Source organism: Tasmannia lanceolata, unplaced genomic scaffold (genome assembly GCF_043159265.1).
Source record: "Tasmannia lanceolata isolate RefF3 unplaced genomic scaffold, GAP_Taslan_0.1 ptg000013l, whole genome shotgun sequence".
Taxonomy (NCBI): domain Eukaryota; kingdom Viridiplantae; phylum Streptophyta; class Magnoliopsida; order Canellales; family Winteraceae; genus Tasmannia; species Tasmannia lanceolata.
In genome coordinates, this window is record NW_027518690.1 from 22,080,245 (window position 1) to 22,096,326 (window position 16,082).

At 41.5% G+C, this 16,082-nt stretch overlaps 1 protein-coding gene across 2 annotated transcripts; it reads left to right on the forward strand.

The window, feature by feature from the left end:
- Window positions 1-305: 305 nt before the first annotated feature.
- On the forward strand, window positions 306-15,116 carry LOC143890905 (Restriction endonuclease, type II-like superfamily protein). 2 transcript variants are annotated; one of them, XM_077395588.1, is made up of 3 exons: window positions 306-584; window positions 13,712-14,357; window positions 14,652-15,116. In XM_077395588.1, exons 2-3 carry the CDS (start codon window positions 13,761-13,763, stop codon window positions 14,970-14,972), a joined length of 918 nt encoding a protein of 305 aa, XP_077251703.1. In that variant the 5' UTR covers window positions 306-584; window positions 13,712-13,760; the 3' UTR covers window positions 14,973-15,116. The 2 variants fall into 2 exon arrangements, with proteins under 2 accessions (XP_077251703.1, XP_077251702.1); XM_077395587.1 differs by having other exon boundaries at window positions 307-584; window positions 13,696-14,357.
- The last annotated feature ends 966 nt before the right edge of the window (window positions 15,117-16,082 follow it).

A 16,082-nucleotide genomic window follows, 5' to 3' on the forward strand; every position in this document is an offset into this window, starting at 1 on the left:
CGTCGGGTTGAGTTCGGGTTGGGTTCAAGTTGATGCTTTGGAAATCCGACCCGAGTAAAACCCGACATTTTTTATTTTTTGAGCTTAAAAACTCGGGTTGTATCGGGTTTAGGTTGGAAAAAAGGGCTCCTCGGATCAAGTTGGGGTGAACCTCGTCAGGTTGGAACTTGGAAATCAGGTTGAGTCAGGTTCGTATTGGAAAAATGGGTTCCTCGGGTCGCGTCGGGTTGGCCTCAACGCGACCCGAGTTGCACCCTATTCCTAACATTCGATTTTATCTGGGCTTGCTTGCTCGCTCGAGGTCTCATATGCAATCGTGCTATCCTAACATACAAATTCGGTGTATTTGACTATTTTCAATTAGCCCTAGCACTTGGCTTGCTTGCGAGCTGAAAAAAAAGCTTTCCCCTTTCAGAAGCTTCAATGGGGGAGAAGCAATGAGTAAAGGATGAAAACCATTTCAGCTTCCCATTGTTTTTCTCAACGACCCAATACAGCCCATGTTGTTCTTTTTCTTCTCCCTCTTTCGATCCAATCGTCACCCAAATCCATTAGGAGGGTTAAAATGCAGAGGCATGGTTCAGGTACAAAAGGATTATTGCCTTTGGACTTTATCTTATATGTTCCTTTTTATAGTTTTCTCTTATTATATCCTTTCTCATTTTCATTTCTCTTTTAATAATATGGATGTGGATTTTGAAAGTTGTACAACTTTTTCTTCTTCTTTCAATAATTTGTGGGTTTCTTTTGTTTTGTGCTTATTGAGCTTGGGTTAAGACTGTTTTTTCAATTGGTTAGTTGTGGGTTTTTCTTTTCTTATTCATTGGATACTTCTTTAGTTCTGTATGTGGTTTGATTGCTTCTACTTTTTTCTGTGGCTGAGTTTCCTTGATTATTACTTAACCCGTGATTGGATTGAGCATAGGAATTTCTTCCAATATCATTTTTTCATTGAACTCTTTTGATTGAGTGTTTTATTATTTTAGGGTAATGGGTATAAAAGTGTAAATCACTCTTTATCTTTTGAACTTTGGTGTAATTCTTATATCGGGGTTTGGTTGATTGGGTACAAGTTTCAGTTTCTCTTGAGGGTTAATGGTTTACCAGTTATAGTTTCTTAATTTTGCTTCCTCAAAATAGAGAATTTAATGGAGCTTTGGTTGAACAAAGGCTTGATGTTACACAAACTATATTGATGAGAAGGGTAAGTTTTTTTTTTTTTTCTGAATGGTGAGAAAGGTAAACTTTTGCACGTAGGTTATTATCATTGAGTATATTTCTAGGTGTAAAAGAGTGACAAGGAGTTCGGAGCTGAATTATGGACATCGGAAACTTTCAAGGGCAACTTTAGTCATAAATCTGATTATTAACAAGGACATCTGGAGCTCAGCAATAGTTGATTCTTTAGTTGGTAATTCTATGCCAAAGTTGAGATTTTGCACTTGTTCTTCTTATTCTCAGCACTAGCTCCATAGACTAACTACTTTTCATTTGAAATGCCTTCCAAGCTCTCCAAGCTCATTTTTGTACCATGAATGGTTTGTAAGTTTGGCAATCCCAATAATTGGAAAGGCATTCCTCCTATGACACTGAACTCATAGAGTTAGATTCAATGACTATGCCAAATAGCTTTCTTTGGTGAAGTTGTTTATTTTTTCCACAATAAAATGTTTTGTTATACAATTTTCCAAGCAAATCTGCAATGTCATAAACAAGTCTATTTGTTTACCATCGAAGACCTTTCAAATGGTGTTATGGGGCTTGTTGTGACGTCAAAACTTCCTTATGTTTCACTCCCTGTTCTTTGTGGCATGCAAGTTGGTTCATCTTCTTCTGTCAATTAAATGGTGGAAATATCGTAGAGGTTCCCTAATGCTTCGTTTGGTTGCCTAGACTTATCTTGGAGAGTAGGAGAAAAAGTAGGGGGTGTCATTACCAATATAGGGAGAGAGGAGAGAGAGGGAAGAGATAGAAAGAGAGAGCATCGTTCCCTAGAAAATTAAACCATGATTCTTTGCTTTTGGAAGAAGGGGACAAGGAAGAGACAAGCAATTATTACATGAGAGAAATCCCTTCAGTCCTATGCATTTTGGTTACCAAACGTGGAATGGCATGCCAAATCCAAACCAAATTCCCCAGCTGTCTAGCTTTCGTGCAACCAAACGAAGCATAAGGATTTATCTTTGTGGCTATCTATTTTCATTTTCCCATTGTGTTGGAGATTTACATGGGTTTTCACCAACTGACTTCTCTCATGGGCTTGAGCTTATATTGCCTTCTTACTAGATTTTTTCAGGATCTATTTTTCCTTGGTGGGTGATGAACTATTTTGATGATGCGTCAACCTTTTAAATTTTTTACCAATCTCAAGGCCCAAGTCTTAAGACCATCACTAAAAGGAGGCATGCAGATTTATCTTTTTGTGAACATAGATTTGGTTGGTAAGGAACTTGGCTTTTTTTTTTTTTTTAAATGACAGTGAGGAACTTGTCTCTTTGCTTCCACCAATTAGGTTTTTGGTGCTAATGGGTTTGTGACCTTTGGGATAATGTGATGGTATTTGAGAACACTTGGAGGCATCATTCTGAGTAGCATGGTTGCTGTTGTTGGGCTAACACTCTCATTGGATCTTCTAAATGAGATCTTGATGGCCTTCTGGTTTCTTAAGAGAAGTGCAATGTTGCCATTCGAAAAAAATGAGAGAGATGCAATTCTTATGTAGCTTCCAGAATAGGGAAACAAATTTGAATTTGGGTGAGAATGAATTTTCCCCATGCACACTCTTGGCAAACTAGAACTGTGATTGACTTCATTGGCATTCAAATAGATTTCATTCACAAGTCTAGTTGGAAAACAGTATGTTCGTCTAACTATTCCCTTTTAAAGCATCCTGTGAGCACAAGTAATTGACACAAAACAGTTTAGTTTTAGATGAAACTATAGAAGATGGTCATTTCTTATTTCAGAGAATTTCGTGATTTTAATTGATTTTTAGGATTTGTTTAAGTGGGTTTTAAGATGGGTCCACGCTAAAAAAGTGAATAGTGTTTCTATTTCTTTCTATTTTTGTTGTAAGAATTCAATTGGGTTTTAAAAAGATATATTAGTTGTGTTTAAGGGTGTAGACACCCCATTTTGACTGGACCCCTTTCCCCAAAATCAAATAAAATTCTGAAATCGAATAAATTCCCGAAGTGTCTGAAGCCGAGTCTCAAAATTTTCGAAAAAACAAGCCCCAGCTGCGGAAAGAGCCTGAAAAGTCCAAAATTCCCTCGTTTGCAAAACATTTTTGAAAACCCAAAAGTGCCCATTCACAGATAATTCTTGAAGTCTTTCGAAGCCTTAGCAATCTCTAAACTCCTATTGGAACCCCTCGTTTAGTTATCCCAGTCATACCCTTCATTTTTTACAGAAATTGAAAAAGTACAAAGTACCCCTGAATTCTTGGTATTTGCACTACTTATTTGCACCCCTAAGCTTCAATACTTGATTTCAACTACATGTTGATATTTTCACCAAATCGTCTTGTACATTAGTGCGCCAAGAGCTATCAGGGAATTGTTACCTTCCCCAAGAGCGTTCTTGCAAGTTTTCAAGTAAATCGGTCGGGAAATGGAATAAAAGACAAGCTGAATTGGTGCTCGTATCAAAACGTAGGTGTATTGATATCAATCCCCGTCTACAGGCCATTTAGGTAGAAAAGACAAAGTGAGATGTGTCATTATCATAGCAAGGTGTTTTGGCATCATTTTTTTTATAATCCGATCAAAAAAGAGAAAAGACCTGTCAAGATGGTGCCGTTATCAAATGCAGAGGTGTGTATATCATGCCCCCTCAAGTTAATTACAGAAGAAAGGACAAGTTGAGGGGGTGCAAATATCGAATAGGGGTGTGCTAATACCATCACTTCACTCACAAAAATCCAATAAGAGAAAAAGGCAAGTAGAGGAGTGTGGCTACCAAGTAGGGGTATGCTAATATAAGAACACCCTTCCTTTATAAAATAAGAGCCTATTGAGGCAAAAAGAGGTCTTGAATGTTTTTTTCGTTGAAGAAGGGGAGAGAGACAGAGAGCATTTGGAGGGAGGGAGAAGCACAGAGGAAGAGGAGAGGCCGACCACCACCACCATGTTCGGCCATTTTTTTTTCTCCCCAATGGCCGCACCTCCCTAGTGCCCATCCATCACCCCTCGACTCTATCTCCATTAATTCCGGCAATGGCCATAGAACCCGGCCACCACCTCCATTAAATCCGACCCCACCTTGAATCCAACCCAAACCCACTTCAAACCCTTACCCAAAACCCATTCTCTCTATTCCCAAGATCGTACCCACCTCGAAACCATTTTCTACCATCGCACAAACCCACCTCCACCATCCGACCAAATTGCCTGCCATCCTCACCATCAGCCCTAGACCCAAATCCATAATCTGCAAACCCACCTCCATTTTTAACCTGCAACTCCATTCCATTTCAGATCCACCGCCTAGACCCACCAAACCCGCTCAAATTTATCAATCCGAGCCACCACCTATCATCGGCCTTCACCATCAGTCTCTCCTCCACCGATCTCAGGGCTGAAAGCAGAGAGGAGGGCTGAAAGTAGGGAGAAAGAATAGTGAGAGAGGGAGAAGATTGAGAATAGAGAGAAAGAGAGAGAGAGAGGGAAGGTCTGTGTAAATTTTAGGAAGAAGTAGAGAAGTTGCAGCAAAGGGGTTTGATCTTCATCTTCACCCATTTGGAGAAAATTTTACAAGAAGGTAAAACCCATCTCACTTTCCCTAATAATTCCCTTTTAGTGTCTCATGCTCATGTGGCTTTTTGGTTTCTTGTTGCCTGACTGATTTTTGGGTCCTTTGATGTGTGCTTTTCAATTGCTTTAATTTTCTCATTGGTGTATCCATTTTTCCTAATCCCTCTGTAATTTGCTGAAATTTGATCACCTTGTGTTTCTCATCGGAAGTGGCATCTGTTTTCTGAGTTTTGTCTGATTGGTTTGCTTCTCTCGATTTTAAATCCCATTGGTCTCCTCTTCTTAATTCGATTTCACGAGCCCATGGGAATTGTGTTTAATGAATATCAGGAGGTAAGGGTGTTGATACCATATCCTCATGTCAATGGGTTTTCCTTTTAGCCATCTTTTAGGTTCTTCCTGAGTTTGGTAATGCACATATATGATGGGCCATGTTGGCTGAATTTATGGAACAGGTCTCCACCCTCATTCGAATCAAATCAGTTTGTCCATGGTGAAACAAATGGGTTTGGCTGATTCTTCATTGAACATAGTTGGGTTATGAAGTTATCTACATCTGTTGAAGGAGAAGGCAAGTGAAGATTACCACCTGAGTTTATAAGTTTCATTGTTTTGATTATGCTAAGTTGTTAGTGAAAGCACTTGTCAGGATTAGTTGAAAATCCATGAGTCAACTGACAAGTCAAAATACCCAAATTTCTTCATTTGGTTTGGCTTTGTATACCCCACTTTGCTAATTTTCTTCTGCACCATCTTTCATCATGTCCAGTTCATTTGGAGACTCAACTCCTTAGAAGATTCCTGAGTCAATATCATTCGCAGTATCGTCCTTTGTTCACATATTGCTGTCATGTCTTAAAAGTGGAATGCAGCCATGGAATATCTGAACAATCTTGATTTATCTCTCTTGACCTGGAGGCCTCATCTGATTTATATCCAGTGTTTAGGGATTCTCATCTGATCTTGGGGCTTATTTGATCTGCGGATCATGTCGTCGGGTCATGGCCACGGTGGACGAAGACACCCAACGTCATAATCCACCTCATCTTTTGAAAATACCAAAAGCAAAAAAAAAAATCTAATAACAAAAAGTCCAAAAAAACAACAAAAATGTTTTTCGAAAAGATGTTTCGAACTATGTTGGCTTGATCCCTTTCCACAGGGTACGTAGGCAGCTTGGCACCATTCTCCCAAGTCCAGTCAAACTTTTCTCAAAAATCTTTCAAACCTTTTAAATAAAACATTTTCAAATCTTTCAAAACAACAAAAAAACTAAAAAATTCAAAAATTAAAAATGGGCAAGGATGGTGATTGCAAGGTCACTCGAAGCTCTCTTTTCATTCCATTTCCGATTTTGATCGTGGTTTTCCGGTTTTCATCGGTTTTTCCGACATTTTATCGGGTTTTGGGATGGGTGACGACGTAGCGTGGCCCCTTCACAAGGATTGTCCTCGCTGAGCCCAACGATAGGCTATGACGACCGCGAGACTCATTCGATCTTTAGCGGATTAGGACCACTGGGCTGGATTCCTGTAGAATCGCTCTCTGAGCCTATCGTATGTCCCCTTTTCTTTTCCCTGTCATCTTTGTCCTCGTATACTGTTGATTTTCCGATTCCTTTCTTTCCTTGCATCTTATTGCTCATTGTGTGTTTGTCTTTGGTTTCTTATGTGTTACTTTTAGATTGCTTACTTTTCTAGCATGTGATTGATTACTATTTTCTTAGCATTATCTCTTGCATAAGCTCGCATGCGTATTTATTCTATTGCTTTGATTGTTTACTGCTTTACTGCATATCTCATCATATCTATATTACTTGCTTAGCTGTAGCTCTGAATACGGATGTTACTGCTTTCCTAAGATGTGATGAGTTAGGATTAGATGTGATGAGTTAAGATTTGGATGTTTATTTTCTTTTGCCCATCCCCGGGTCATGCATGCTTAGATAGACGTTTTCTCGGGGATACTCGTTTCCATTTCACATGATTTTCGCCAAAAACTCTTCAAAGTTAATTAACAATGACATGAGACCAAGTGCTTTCACTTGGGTGAGCTGGGGGTGCTCTTCGGATCTTCCTCATTCGTCACTAAGCATGGACCTTTTGAATCTCTGGTTATCCTTTGTGACAGAGTATTTTATGGGGATCCAGAGCCAACTTCCCTGGATGGCGACTCTTCTTTCTTTTCAGGTAGGTCTTGGTTTCGAGGCTTTTGTCTCTCGATCAAGAGGTATCTCATTTATATCGCCACTCATGCTGTGAGGGCATTATTTCGAGAGTTCCTTGGTAGAGCTCTCCTTCACATTGTGGAGATCTTAGAGGATCGACGGGGATCTCGTATCGCCGCTCATCGTCCTCGGGATCGGGGTCCACAAAGGGCTAATATTTATTTAGGGCAAAGGATTGAGATTAAATGTGTTTAGGTTAGTTTGTCCTATGCTTCAAACTCTAGAAAGGACTGTAAAGATAGATCTTGCTATCTTTTCCTCCTAGAGAAGTTGCTAGCGCTTAGAAGTTGTTCTCGTCTACGGGAGAATACGATCACCAGATCGTCGAATCTCTATTATGTAAGTGAAGTAGATGAGGCATTAATGTTGAACAACCCAGGACGTATAGGTTAGGGTATTTGAGATTCAGTGGTGTATTTCCAACCCATGGATCAACCTAGACTCTGACTTCATCCCCCTTCTCAACTGTGAATCGAACCAAAGTTTAAAATTCTTCTCGTGCCGTGCAAATAGATCTCTATGCCCCCGACCCCTTACCTCTTCCCGGATTTCTCGCATTCCATCCACCCCATTCATTTCCATACTTGTCTCCGATGATTTTATGCCATAGAGCTACCTTTTCCTTGCCATAACGCCATAACCACTTGCCCAAGAGTGCTTCATTCCGCAACTTGATTTTTCCGATCTCTAGTCCTCCATGCTTCTTCAGTCTGCATACCTTTTTCCAACTCATCAAATATTTTAATTTTTTTCGTCTCTCCATCCCCTTCGCATAGAAATCTCTCTACAACTTTTCAATATGTCAAGCAATCTTTGCTAGAATTTTTTAGAGGGACATGAAATAGACCGGTATATTTGCAAGCGCGGCCTTGATTAGGGTGATTCTACCTCCAAATGATATGTATTTCCTCTTCCACGTGGCTAATTTCCTCTCAATCCGCTCCACCACCAGGTCCCAGAGTGATGCAACTGTTACATCATAGCTTAGCGGTAGGCCCAGGTAAGTGATCAGTAAGCATTCCTTCCTACACCCGATGCTTGAAGCGTGCTTCGCTACTTTCTCCTCTTCTACGTTAATGCTGGCCGTATCGTTTTTGAAAAGTTAATTTTCAGTCCAGAGGTTATTTCAAACACCGGAAGATCCGCTTCAGGTTTGCAACAGATACCTCATCTTCTTCAATAAAAATGAGGGTGTCGTCTGCGAACTGGAGGTGAGTCACCGTGTTTGAGTTACAACTGGGTTTCAAGCCCTTAATGTATCCTTTCCTTTCCGCTCTAGATATCATCAAAGTTGAAGATTTTATCACCCATTACCCCCTTCAACCGCCGCGCTAAGATTTTCGTCAGAATTTTGTAAATGCCGTGAATCAGACTGGTTGGTCGGAAATCCTTGATGCCTCTTATACCATCTTTTATAGGGATAAGGGTGATGAAAGTTGAGTTGACTTCCCTGCTAAGAACTCCCTCTCATGGAAATCTTTTAGACATGGCATTACATCCTCCTTAATGATTCCCCAGTACTTTTGGTAAAATGCCCTAGGAAAGCCATCAGGTCCCGGAGCCTTATCTTTGGCCATTGAGAAGATCGCACTTTCCACTTCCTCTACTAAAAACATCCTTTCTAGATCTTCCTGCTGTACGGTGCTGATACTTTTAAATTCGAACCCCCCAAGTTTGGGACGCCAATCATATTCCTCTGTGTACAGTTTTGAATAGAATCTGATTATCATATCTTTGATTATGTCCTTATCTTCAACTAATGTTTTGCCGTCCCTGATGCAGTTGATATTGTTGATTCTTCTTCTGATATTCACCATGCGGTGGAAATATTTAGAGTTATGATCTCCCTCTTTTAGCCATAGAGCACAAGATTTTTGTCTCCAACCAATTTTCTCCCTCATGAGGATATCTTCATGTTCGTCCAATAGAGCTACTCGCTCCATCTTCTCCGTTGTGTCGAAATGAAAACGCTCTTCTTTGCGTTCCAATTGGTTCAAAGAGGCTGTAATCTCCTCTTTCCTACTCTTGCTTGCCGCTTCATCCATTTTCTGCCACTCCTTTACCTTCTTCTTTAGATGTTTCATCTTTTTTAATAGAATGAAGCCTTTCCGTCCTTCTATCTGTTTCTCATTCCACCATGTGTTTATCAAATCTTCCAACTTTGGGTTATCGCACAGTGCCAAATTAAATTTGAAGGGTTGAGGCCCACCAGAGAAATCAGATACTTTTAACAACACCGGATTGTGATCCGATATGGGCTTAGGCAAAGCTCTTTGACAGATTAGAGGGAAGCTGTCATCCCAGTCATTAGAGATCAGAACTCGATCAAGACGACTCATAACAGGTGCTCCTGGTTGCTTGACCAGGTATATTTTTGCCTCCACCAATGGTAAGTCGATAAATTGGCAATCCAGGATAAAATTGGAGAGGTTTCTCATGCTTGTAGTTATTTTGGCCGATCTGTTTTTCTCCGCCAGGTAACGTATCATATTGAAATCTCCTCCAACAATCCAGTGTCCCTTCTAATGTTCCCTGATCTCTCTTAGTTCCACCCACAGACCACTTCTCTCCCTTGCTCTAGCTGGCCCATATACAGTTGTGAGCTTCCACTTCTCCGTCCAGTTTGTAGATGGAAGGAGCAGTGAACTTGAGAATTGTTTGATACTAATTTCCTCCACGACACAAAAATTCTCCTTCCAGATGATTATTATTTCACCCGCCGATCCCACCGCCTCTTTTGCCACCCATCCTCTCTTAATCCTACCCCACAACTTGTTAATTGTGGCTTCTGTAACCCCCATGATCTTTGATTCGATGATGGCAAGTAGATCAACCTTTCTATCATGAGCAAGATCCCTAACCGCACAGATTTCCTTGTCCGTCCCCAGCCCCGTCATGTTCCAGAAGCAGATCTTCATCAAGTACATTTGCAAACCCAAAAAACCTTGATCCGTGGCTTACATTAAACCACGAACCTCCCGAGCACCTTTTCGGGTCTTCCTTTTTTTGGCCTTGTTGGAATTATCCCTATCTTCAATACCTTGCAGCATGCTTCATGTCTTCGCCTCATTCTCTTCGAACGATACACCCAAATCTTTTCCAATGTTCGTCATCGCCTCTCTCTCATGTGGTATAGAGATATCAGATGGTTCTCTACCCTGATTTGTTCCCTCCACGGACCGTTTCTCAGAGGCTTCCGCTTTCTCCATGGCCTCTTTGATTTTACCATGTAACTCGACTTCAAGAGAATCCTAAAGTGAATCAGGAATTACCTCATCCCTCTCCTGTGTCAACAAAAACGGGTTGACCATCGATTCCTCGGCGTCGTTGTGCTTCACTACTCTTCATTATCTTTGTCCCGCCGAGATACTGTTGAGGGTCTTAGTATTTCTGGGGGTTGCTTCTGAGAATTTCTTGCCACCGGCTGCGATTGGTTCCTTTCCTCATCTCATTCACGCGTCATTGTTAGGCTTGTGTTATCCAGTATTGACCTTGCCTTCTCCGTGTAAGATTTTCGCCATTTTAGGTCAAGGAACTCCTATATGATCTCATCCGTTGATGGTGATTGTGTGTTGCACCTCCGAGACCCTTTTCTTGATTTTCCGGCGAGATTAGAAATATCAACCCATAGATCGTCTAGCAGGAGAGTATATTTCCTCCGAATTGAGGACAAGGTATAGTCTTTTCTGCCTTGTTTTTTCTGCCAACCGGCGGCTGTAAACCTTACTCGTCTTTTCAACCGGTCATAGGGTTTAAAGGGACTTCTTCTGGTACCCCCTTTGCCTGTTCTGGCCGGTATATGTGAGGTGTGCATCCATCTATAATCGTGTCTCTCATGCAGAGAGGTCTTCATACCTCCTCAATTACTTCATGGTTTGCAGCTGTCTTCCATTGGGTATAAGGAGATGATCCCACACCATCATGCAGCCTCCCTTTTTTCAGTGAATTTTTATTTTCTATGAGATTATCAGTAGAAAAGACCCTTGTCCCACCATGCGTCAGATGTGGCTGCTGACGGTGGCCTCTCGAGTCGCACCAGCTGCCTGTCTTCTCTGCAACGTTTTCTACAGCTGTTCGTACGTTCAGACTTCTGAGGATCAGGATGCCTCTTCGAATTTCCCCCCTTCTCTTTAAAATGTTTGAAATTTAAACGAACAGCCCGATCTGGATCTTCATTTGTCTCTGGTTTGATAGCTACAAGTGTCCATTCCTTCTCTGGGTTGGAATATCTTTTCCATGTTTCCGCCCGTTCAACCTTTTTTTCTTAAATTCAAACGGATGGTTCGATGTGGGCCATCCACTACCTCGCCTTGATCAATCGCACTATTTTTTTCCTTTTCTTTCCTTTAACCACTCCTCGCCATACGATCTCATCATATGGTCATTGATCTCACCCCAACCAACAATGGTTGAGTATTCTTCTCTGATGGTTTCTGGTGTGTGTTAGAGGAGCCAGCCACCTTGGATCGTAGAATCGAAGCGTAGCTTTCATTCACCATATTCACCAGCTCCTTTTCCCCAATTTCTTCTCTTCTACAGCTCTACTAATGTTTCCAATGTCATCTTCAAAAAACTCTGGAAGGTTATTCGTCTTTAACGGCATCTTGCTTATCTTCGTATCTTCCCCAGACTCACCGGCGATACCTATGGAATACCATCTATTTTCCACCGGTAATCGAACATATGATCGCATGAAATTCCACTCCGATGTGAAGACCTCTGCACATGCATATTCTTGCAGTTATCATGAGCCCTTTCCATTTTAACTTCAATCACCGATCCGAGCAGACTGCCCAGAGCCCTCAACCGTTGAAGAAGCCCAGGCATGCTATGGGATGCCATAAAATCTAATCGAGACGGCTTTGGCGCCAGTATGGATTAAGTGATAGTAGGAAATTCCCAAAGGCCCTCCCTTTTTGAAAATTCCAACTGACGGAACTTCGTTTTCAATTTCAGTGTTTTCCATTTGGTTGCCTGTCCTTCTGGTCCCTAAAGCCTGTTTGTACAATTACAAGTCGATATGAGCAACCAATGATTGTTTTTTCTTTCATAATATAACATGAGATTATATATCGAGATAGTATATGTCCTTTTGGTTTAGAGAGAAAGGTTTCGGAAGTTGAGGAAGATCCCAATATATTTCCTTTTGGTTTAGAGGGAAAGGTTTCGGAAGTTGAGGAAGATTACAAAACCATTTGACCCACTCCCATACTTCATCCACCTCCTTGCCCGTAACCACCACCGCCGGTATATCGCCTTCCTCTCTGATTTCAATGTTTCCATTTTCTGGCCAAAACTGTTTATTCTCCTCCCTTGAGTTCTTTGTTTCCTTCGGACGTGATGGATTTTCAGATCGTCTGTTTTTGCAGATTCAGCATAGGTCTCTTCGCTTGAAGTTGTGATATCCACAATCTCTACAAATCCAATCTCCTGAGAGGATTTGCAGATTTGTGAGTTTGTTTTCCTCCTTTTTTTGCCGATTTCTCTCAGAAATCTTTACCCAGCTCCAGTTGTCTTCGCTATTCGTGCCTCACTTTCTCCATTCAAACCCCTCTTCTACCAAGGCTAAGTCGTTTTAATGCCTCCTTTTCATGCCTCGCTTTCTCAGAAATCTTTACCCAGCTCCAGTTGTCTTCCTGATCTCATCGATTTGTACAGGAAATTCATTGATGACTTGGTCCGAGAATACAAGCAAAGTCAAAATGTGAAGCTCAAGATCATATCAGAGGGTAAAGATCACCCAGAATACAGACTCCTTCATTCCTCTACACATTTTATCTTTGATTATTTGCACCAGTGAATTTAAGCCTTCTTGGGAAGATCACTTTTATCCAGCTGGTAATTTCTATTTTGTAGTTTTTTTTATTGTTTCCACCAGATTTCCTGTCTTTCTAGGCTCCGAGTCACCTTCTAAGCTCCGCTGGACGACACGGCATTCTCATTCAAATATAGACCGGGCCACCCTAGCCCATTGAGTGCTCTTCCTCAGGCCATCGACATCATATGCTCTACTGAAATAGATTTCGTGGAAAACCAGCTCATGATTTGTGGCATGAACATAAATGTTTTCCAGCTTTCTTCCTGTAGAAATTTTATGCTTGATTATTGGCACCATTGAATTTAAGCCGTCGTGTGAAGATCACTTTTACCCATCTTTCTCCACAGGGATCTTTTCTGAATGGTAAATTTTTTCTCTCGTAGTTTTTGTCTTATTTTCCACCAGGATTTCTTTGACTTTATGAATGGATGGGGTAATGCTTTGATTTCCTTTATCTGTTAGATATCGTCACAGTTGGAACTTCATTGATTTAAGTTTGGAATTGAATACTTTGCTTGTGGTGAAGGTACCTCCTCCAACATTGCTTCATCAAAAAGATAACTTGTGATGATTGTTATTCACTAACAAGAATCTGACATTGCTGCTACCAGTGTGTTTCTTCTGAAACTAATGCTTTTTTTATACTTGGAAGTAACACAAGCTTTCCTTTAGGACCAAATTTTGTAACCATTGAACTAACAGAGACCATTAAAAGCTTATACTGTGGTTGAAGTAATGTAATATTACAAACTTGTCATGCACTTCAAATGGAGTCAATGTCAATTTTTGTTTTTTTGAGTTTCAAAACATGACAAGGAATGTCCTTTCATTTATGTAATTTCTCTTTATATAATTGTGCTTTGCTCTCTTGGGTCTTATATCTAACCATCAAGCAGTGTGTGACATTCATAGGACCCTCCAGCCGAACCCAATCGCAAGGACCAACACGAGCCTGGCTACAATGAACCATTCTTGCTTCTCCCAATTTCGAACCCTCCACCTCAAAGCAGCCCCATTTCTTCCAGCTAGAAAAGAGTACAACGGTGACATTCCCTGGTCATGTTCTACATCCTCTTCCGCACCACTCACCCTCCGTGCCCCCTCATCACTGGTGGTTGCATCTACCTTCACTCCTTCCAATGCACCCCAAAGATCCGAGGAGTGGTTCGCTCTCCGCAAAGATAGGCTAACCACAAGCACCTTCAGCACTGCCCTTGGCTTCTGGAAGGGCAACCGTAGATCCATGCTCTGGCATGAGAAGGTATTCACCCCAGATGCTCAGGCCTTCGAGGCTACCGCAAAGGCTGCCATGGAGTGGGGCGTGCTCCACGAGTCCGCGGCAATTGAGAAGTACAAGTGCATCACAGGCCGGAATGTGGACTCCCTGGGGTTTGCTACCCCTTCGGAAGAGAAGTTTGGGTGGCTTGGTGCCTCCCCGGATGGAGTCCTCGGTTGCTTCCCGGATGGCGGGATCCTAGAAGTGAAGTGCCCATTTAACAAGGGGAAGCCCAATCTTGGGTTGCCCTGGGCGGCCGTGCCGTACTATTACATGCCTCAGGTTATGTGAAACAATCAATTACTCCAAAAGCTTAAGCTCTTAGAGATGGTGTTATTTAATCATTCATTTATACTTCAACACTCCCCCTCACGTGTGGCCCCTCTTTTTTTGGGTTGGCCTTACACGTGGTACATGTAGCCCCTCTTTTGGGTTGGCCATACACGTGGAATTTTAATATCAAGGAGTTGTGGAGTTTTGAATCAAGGACCTAGCTCTGATACCATGTGAAACAAGCAATTACTCCCAAAACTTGCTATTAGAAATGATGTTATTTAATCATTTATACTTCAACAGGTTCAGGGGCTGATGGAAATCATGAACAGAGAATGGGTTGATTTGTATTGTTGGACTCCGAATGGTAGCTCGCTCTTTCGGGTATTGAGAAAGCGAAACTATTGGGCGTTGATTCATGGGGTTCTGAGGGAGTTCTGGTGGGAGAGCGTGGTGCCCGCCAGAGAGGCTGTGTTGATGGGGCGAGAAGCCGATGCGAAAGTATACGAGCCCAAGCCTAGGCATCCACAAACAGGATTGGTGATTGCTAAGAGCATAGAATTGGCAGCTGAGTCAAAGCTGGTGTGCAAGGATATTGGGGGTCATCTAGAGTTTTACAGCTGATTTGGGGTTGTATAGAGGGTGGTAATTTATCTCTTTGGGATTTGAGAGCCACTGGTTCGTGTACCATTTATGTGCTTCATTGTTTGTCATATGATCTCGTTGTATATTTCATTATTTATCATCTAATTGGTGAAGATTTTAAAATGCTGGGTTTTCATTTTTTTTCCATCAGTTGATTTAAATCTGGAGGAAAGAAGAAAGAGAAGTGTTTTGAGGTGAAGCTCAAGGTCCTTTTCGGATTCCATTTAAAAAATCATTTGCAACTATAATTTAACAAGTAAACAGTTCTGAAGTTGAATATGATTATCATTTGCAAATAATATTTTTAAAAGTTTTAGAAGGGAGTGATAAATGCGCCCCTTTTCATCACATGGGACACCTAATTGCAGTGTTAACTGCAGTGCATGGGCAATCAAATCCGTTGAATTCTTCTGACGTGAAGTACATCAGTCCCTCTGCAGTCATTGATACACTAGTCATTGATACACTGCTGCTGGTGTCCCAAGTGATGAAAAGGGGTGCATTTATCATTTCCCTTTTAGAAATGTTATAGTTAAGACTTTCAAAGAGGCCTTAATGACCATTTACAAATAACATAAGCTTCATTCGAGTAATAATTTACAAATAAGGACCAATTTTTGTGGGAAGTGATATTTGCGCCCCTTTTGATCACCAGGGACGCCCAGCATCAGTGTATCAATGACAAAGGGGGGCTAATGTACTTGATGTCAGAAAAATTCAGTGGGTTTGATTACACCGACACCGGGTGTCCCTGGTGATCAAAAGGGGCGTAAATATCATTCCCCGTTTTTGTGGCATCCAAAGATGCCCTATTCTAGGGGCACCATAATCCTTTGCAGATATTCAAGCCATCCATAGGGGGTTGCTTGAACTGGTAACTGTGCAGCTACTGATAGAAGCCGACTCTTCCAAGGGCCCTGTCCTGGGCTTCCGGCAAGGGCAGCTTATGGAGACTATGTTCAACTTATGAAAATACCTCAACGGGCCTTTTGGATATGCAGATTTTAGAATCCAGGTTTTAGTTTGAAAACAGTGTAAAAGAGGGTTCATGATCAAGCTGCTGTATGCAGCGTTTCTTGGATTTTAAGT

What these genes read in the sequence shown, in the direction of transcription:
- LOC143890905 (XM_077395587.1), top strand. Translation starts at nt 449, where the DNA reads ATGAAAACCATTTCAGCTTCCCATTGTTTTTCTCAACGACCCAATACA. An exon ending in AATGCAGAGGCATGGTTCAG is followed by an intron (nt 585 to 13,695) that starts GTACAAAAGGAT and finishes ACCATCAAGCAG; the next exon opens with TGTGTGACATTCATAGGACC. An exon ending in CGTACTATTACATGCCTCAG is followed by an intron (nt 14,358 to 14,651) that starts GTTATGTGAAAC and finishes ATACTTCAACAG; the next exon opens with GTTCAGGGGCTGATGGAAAT.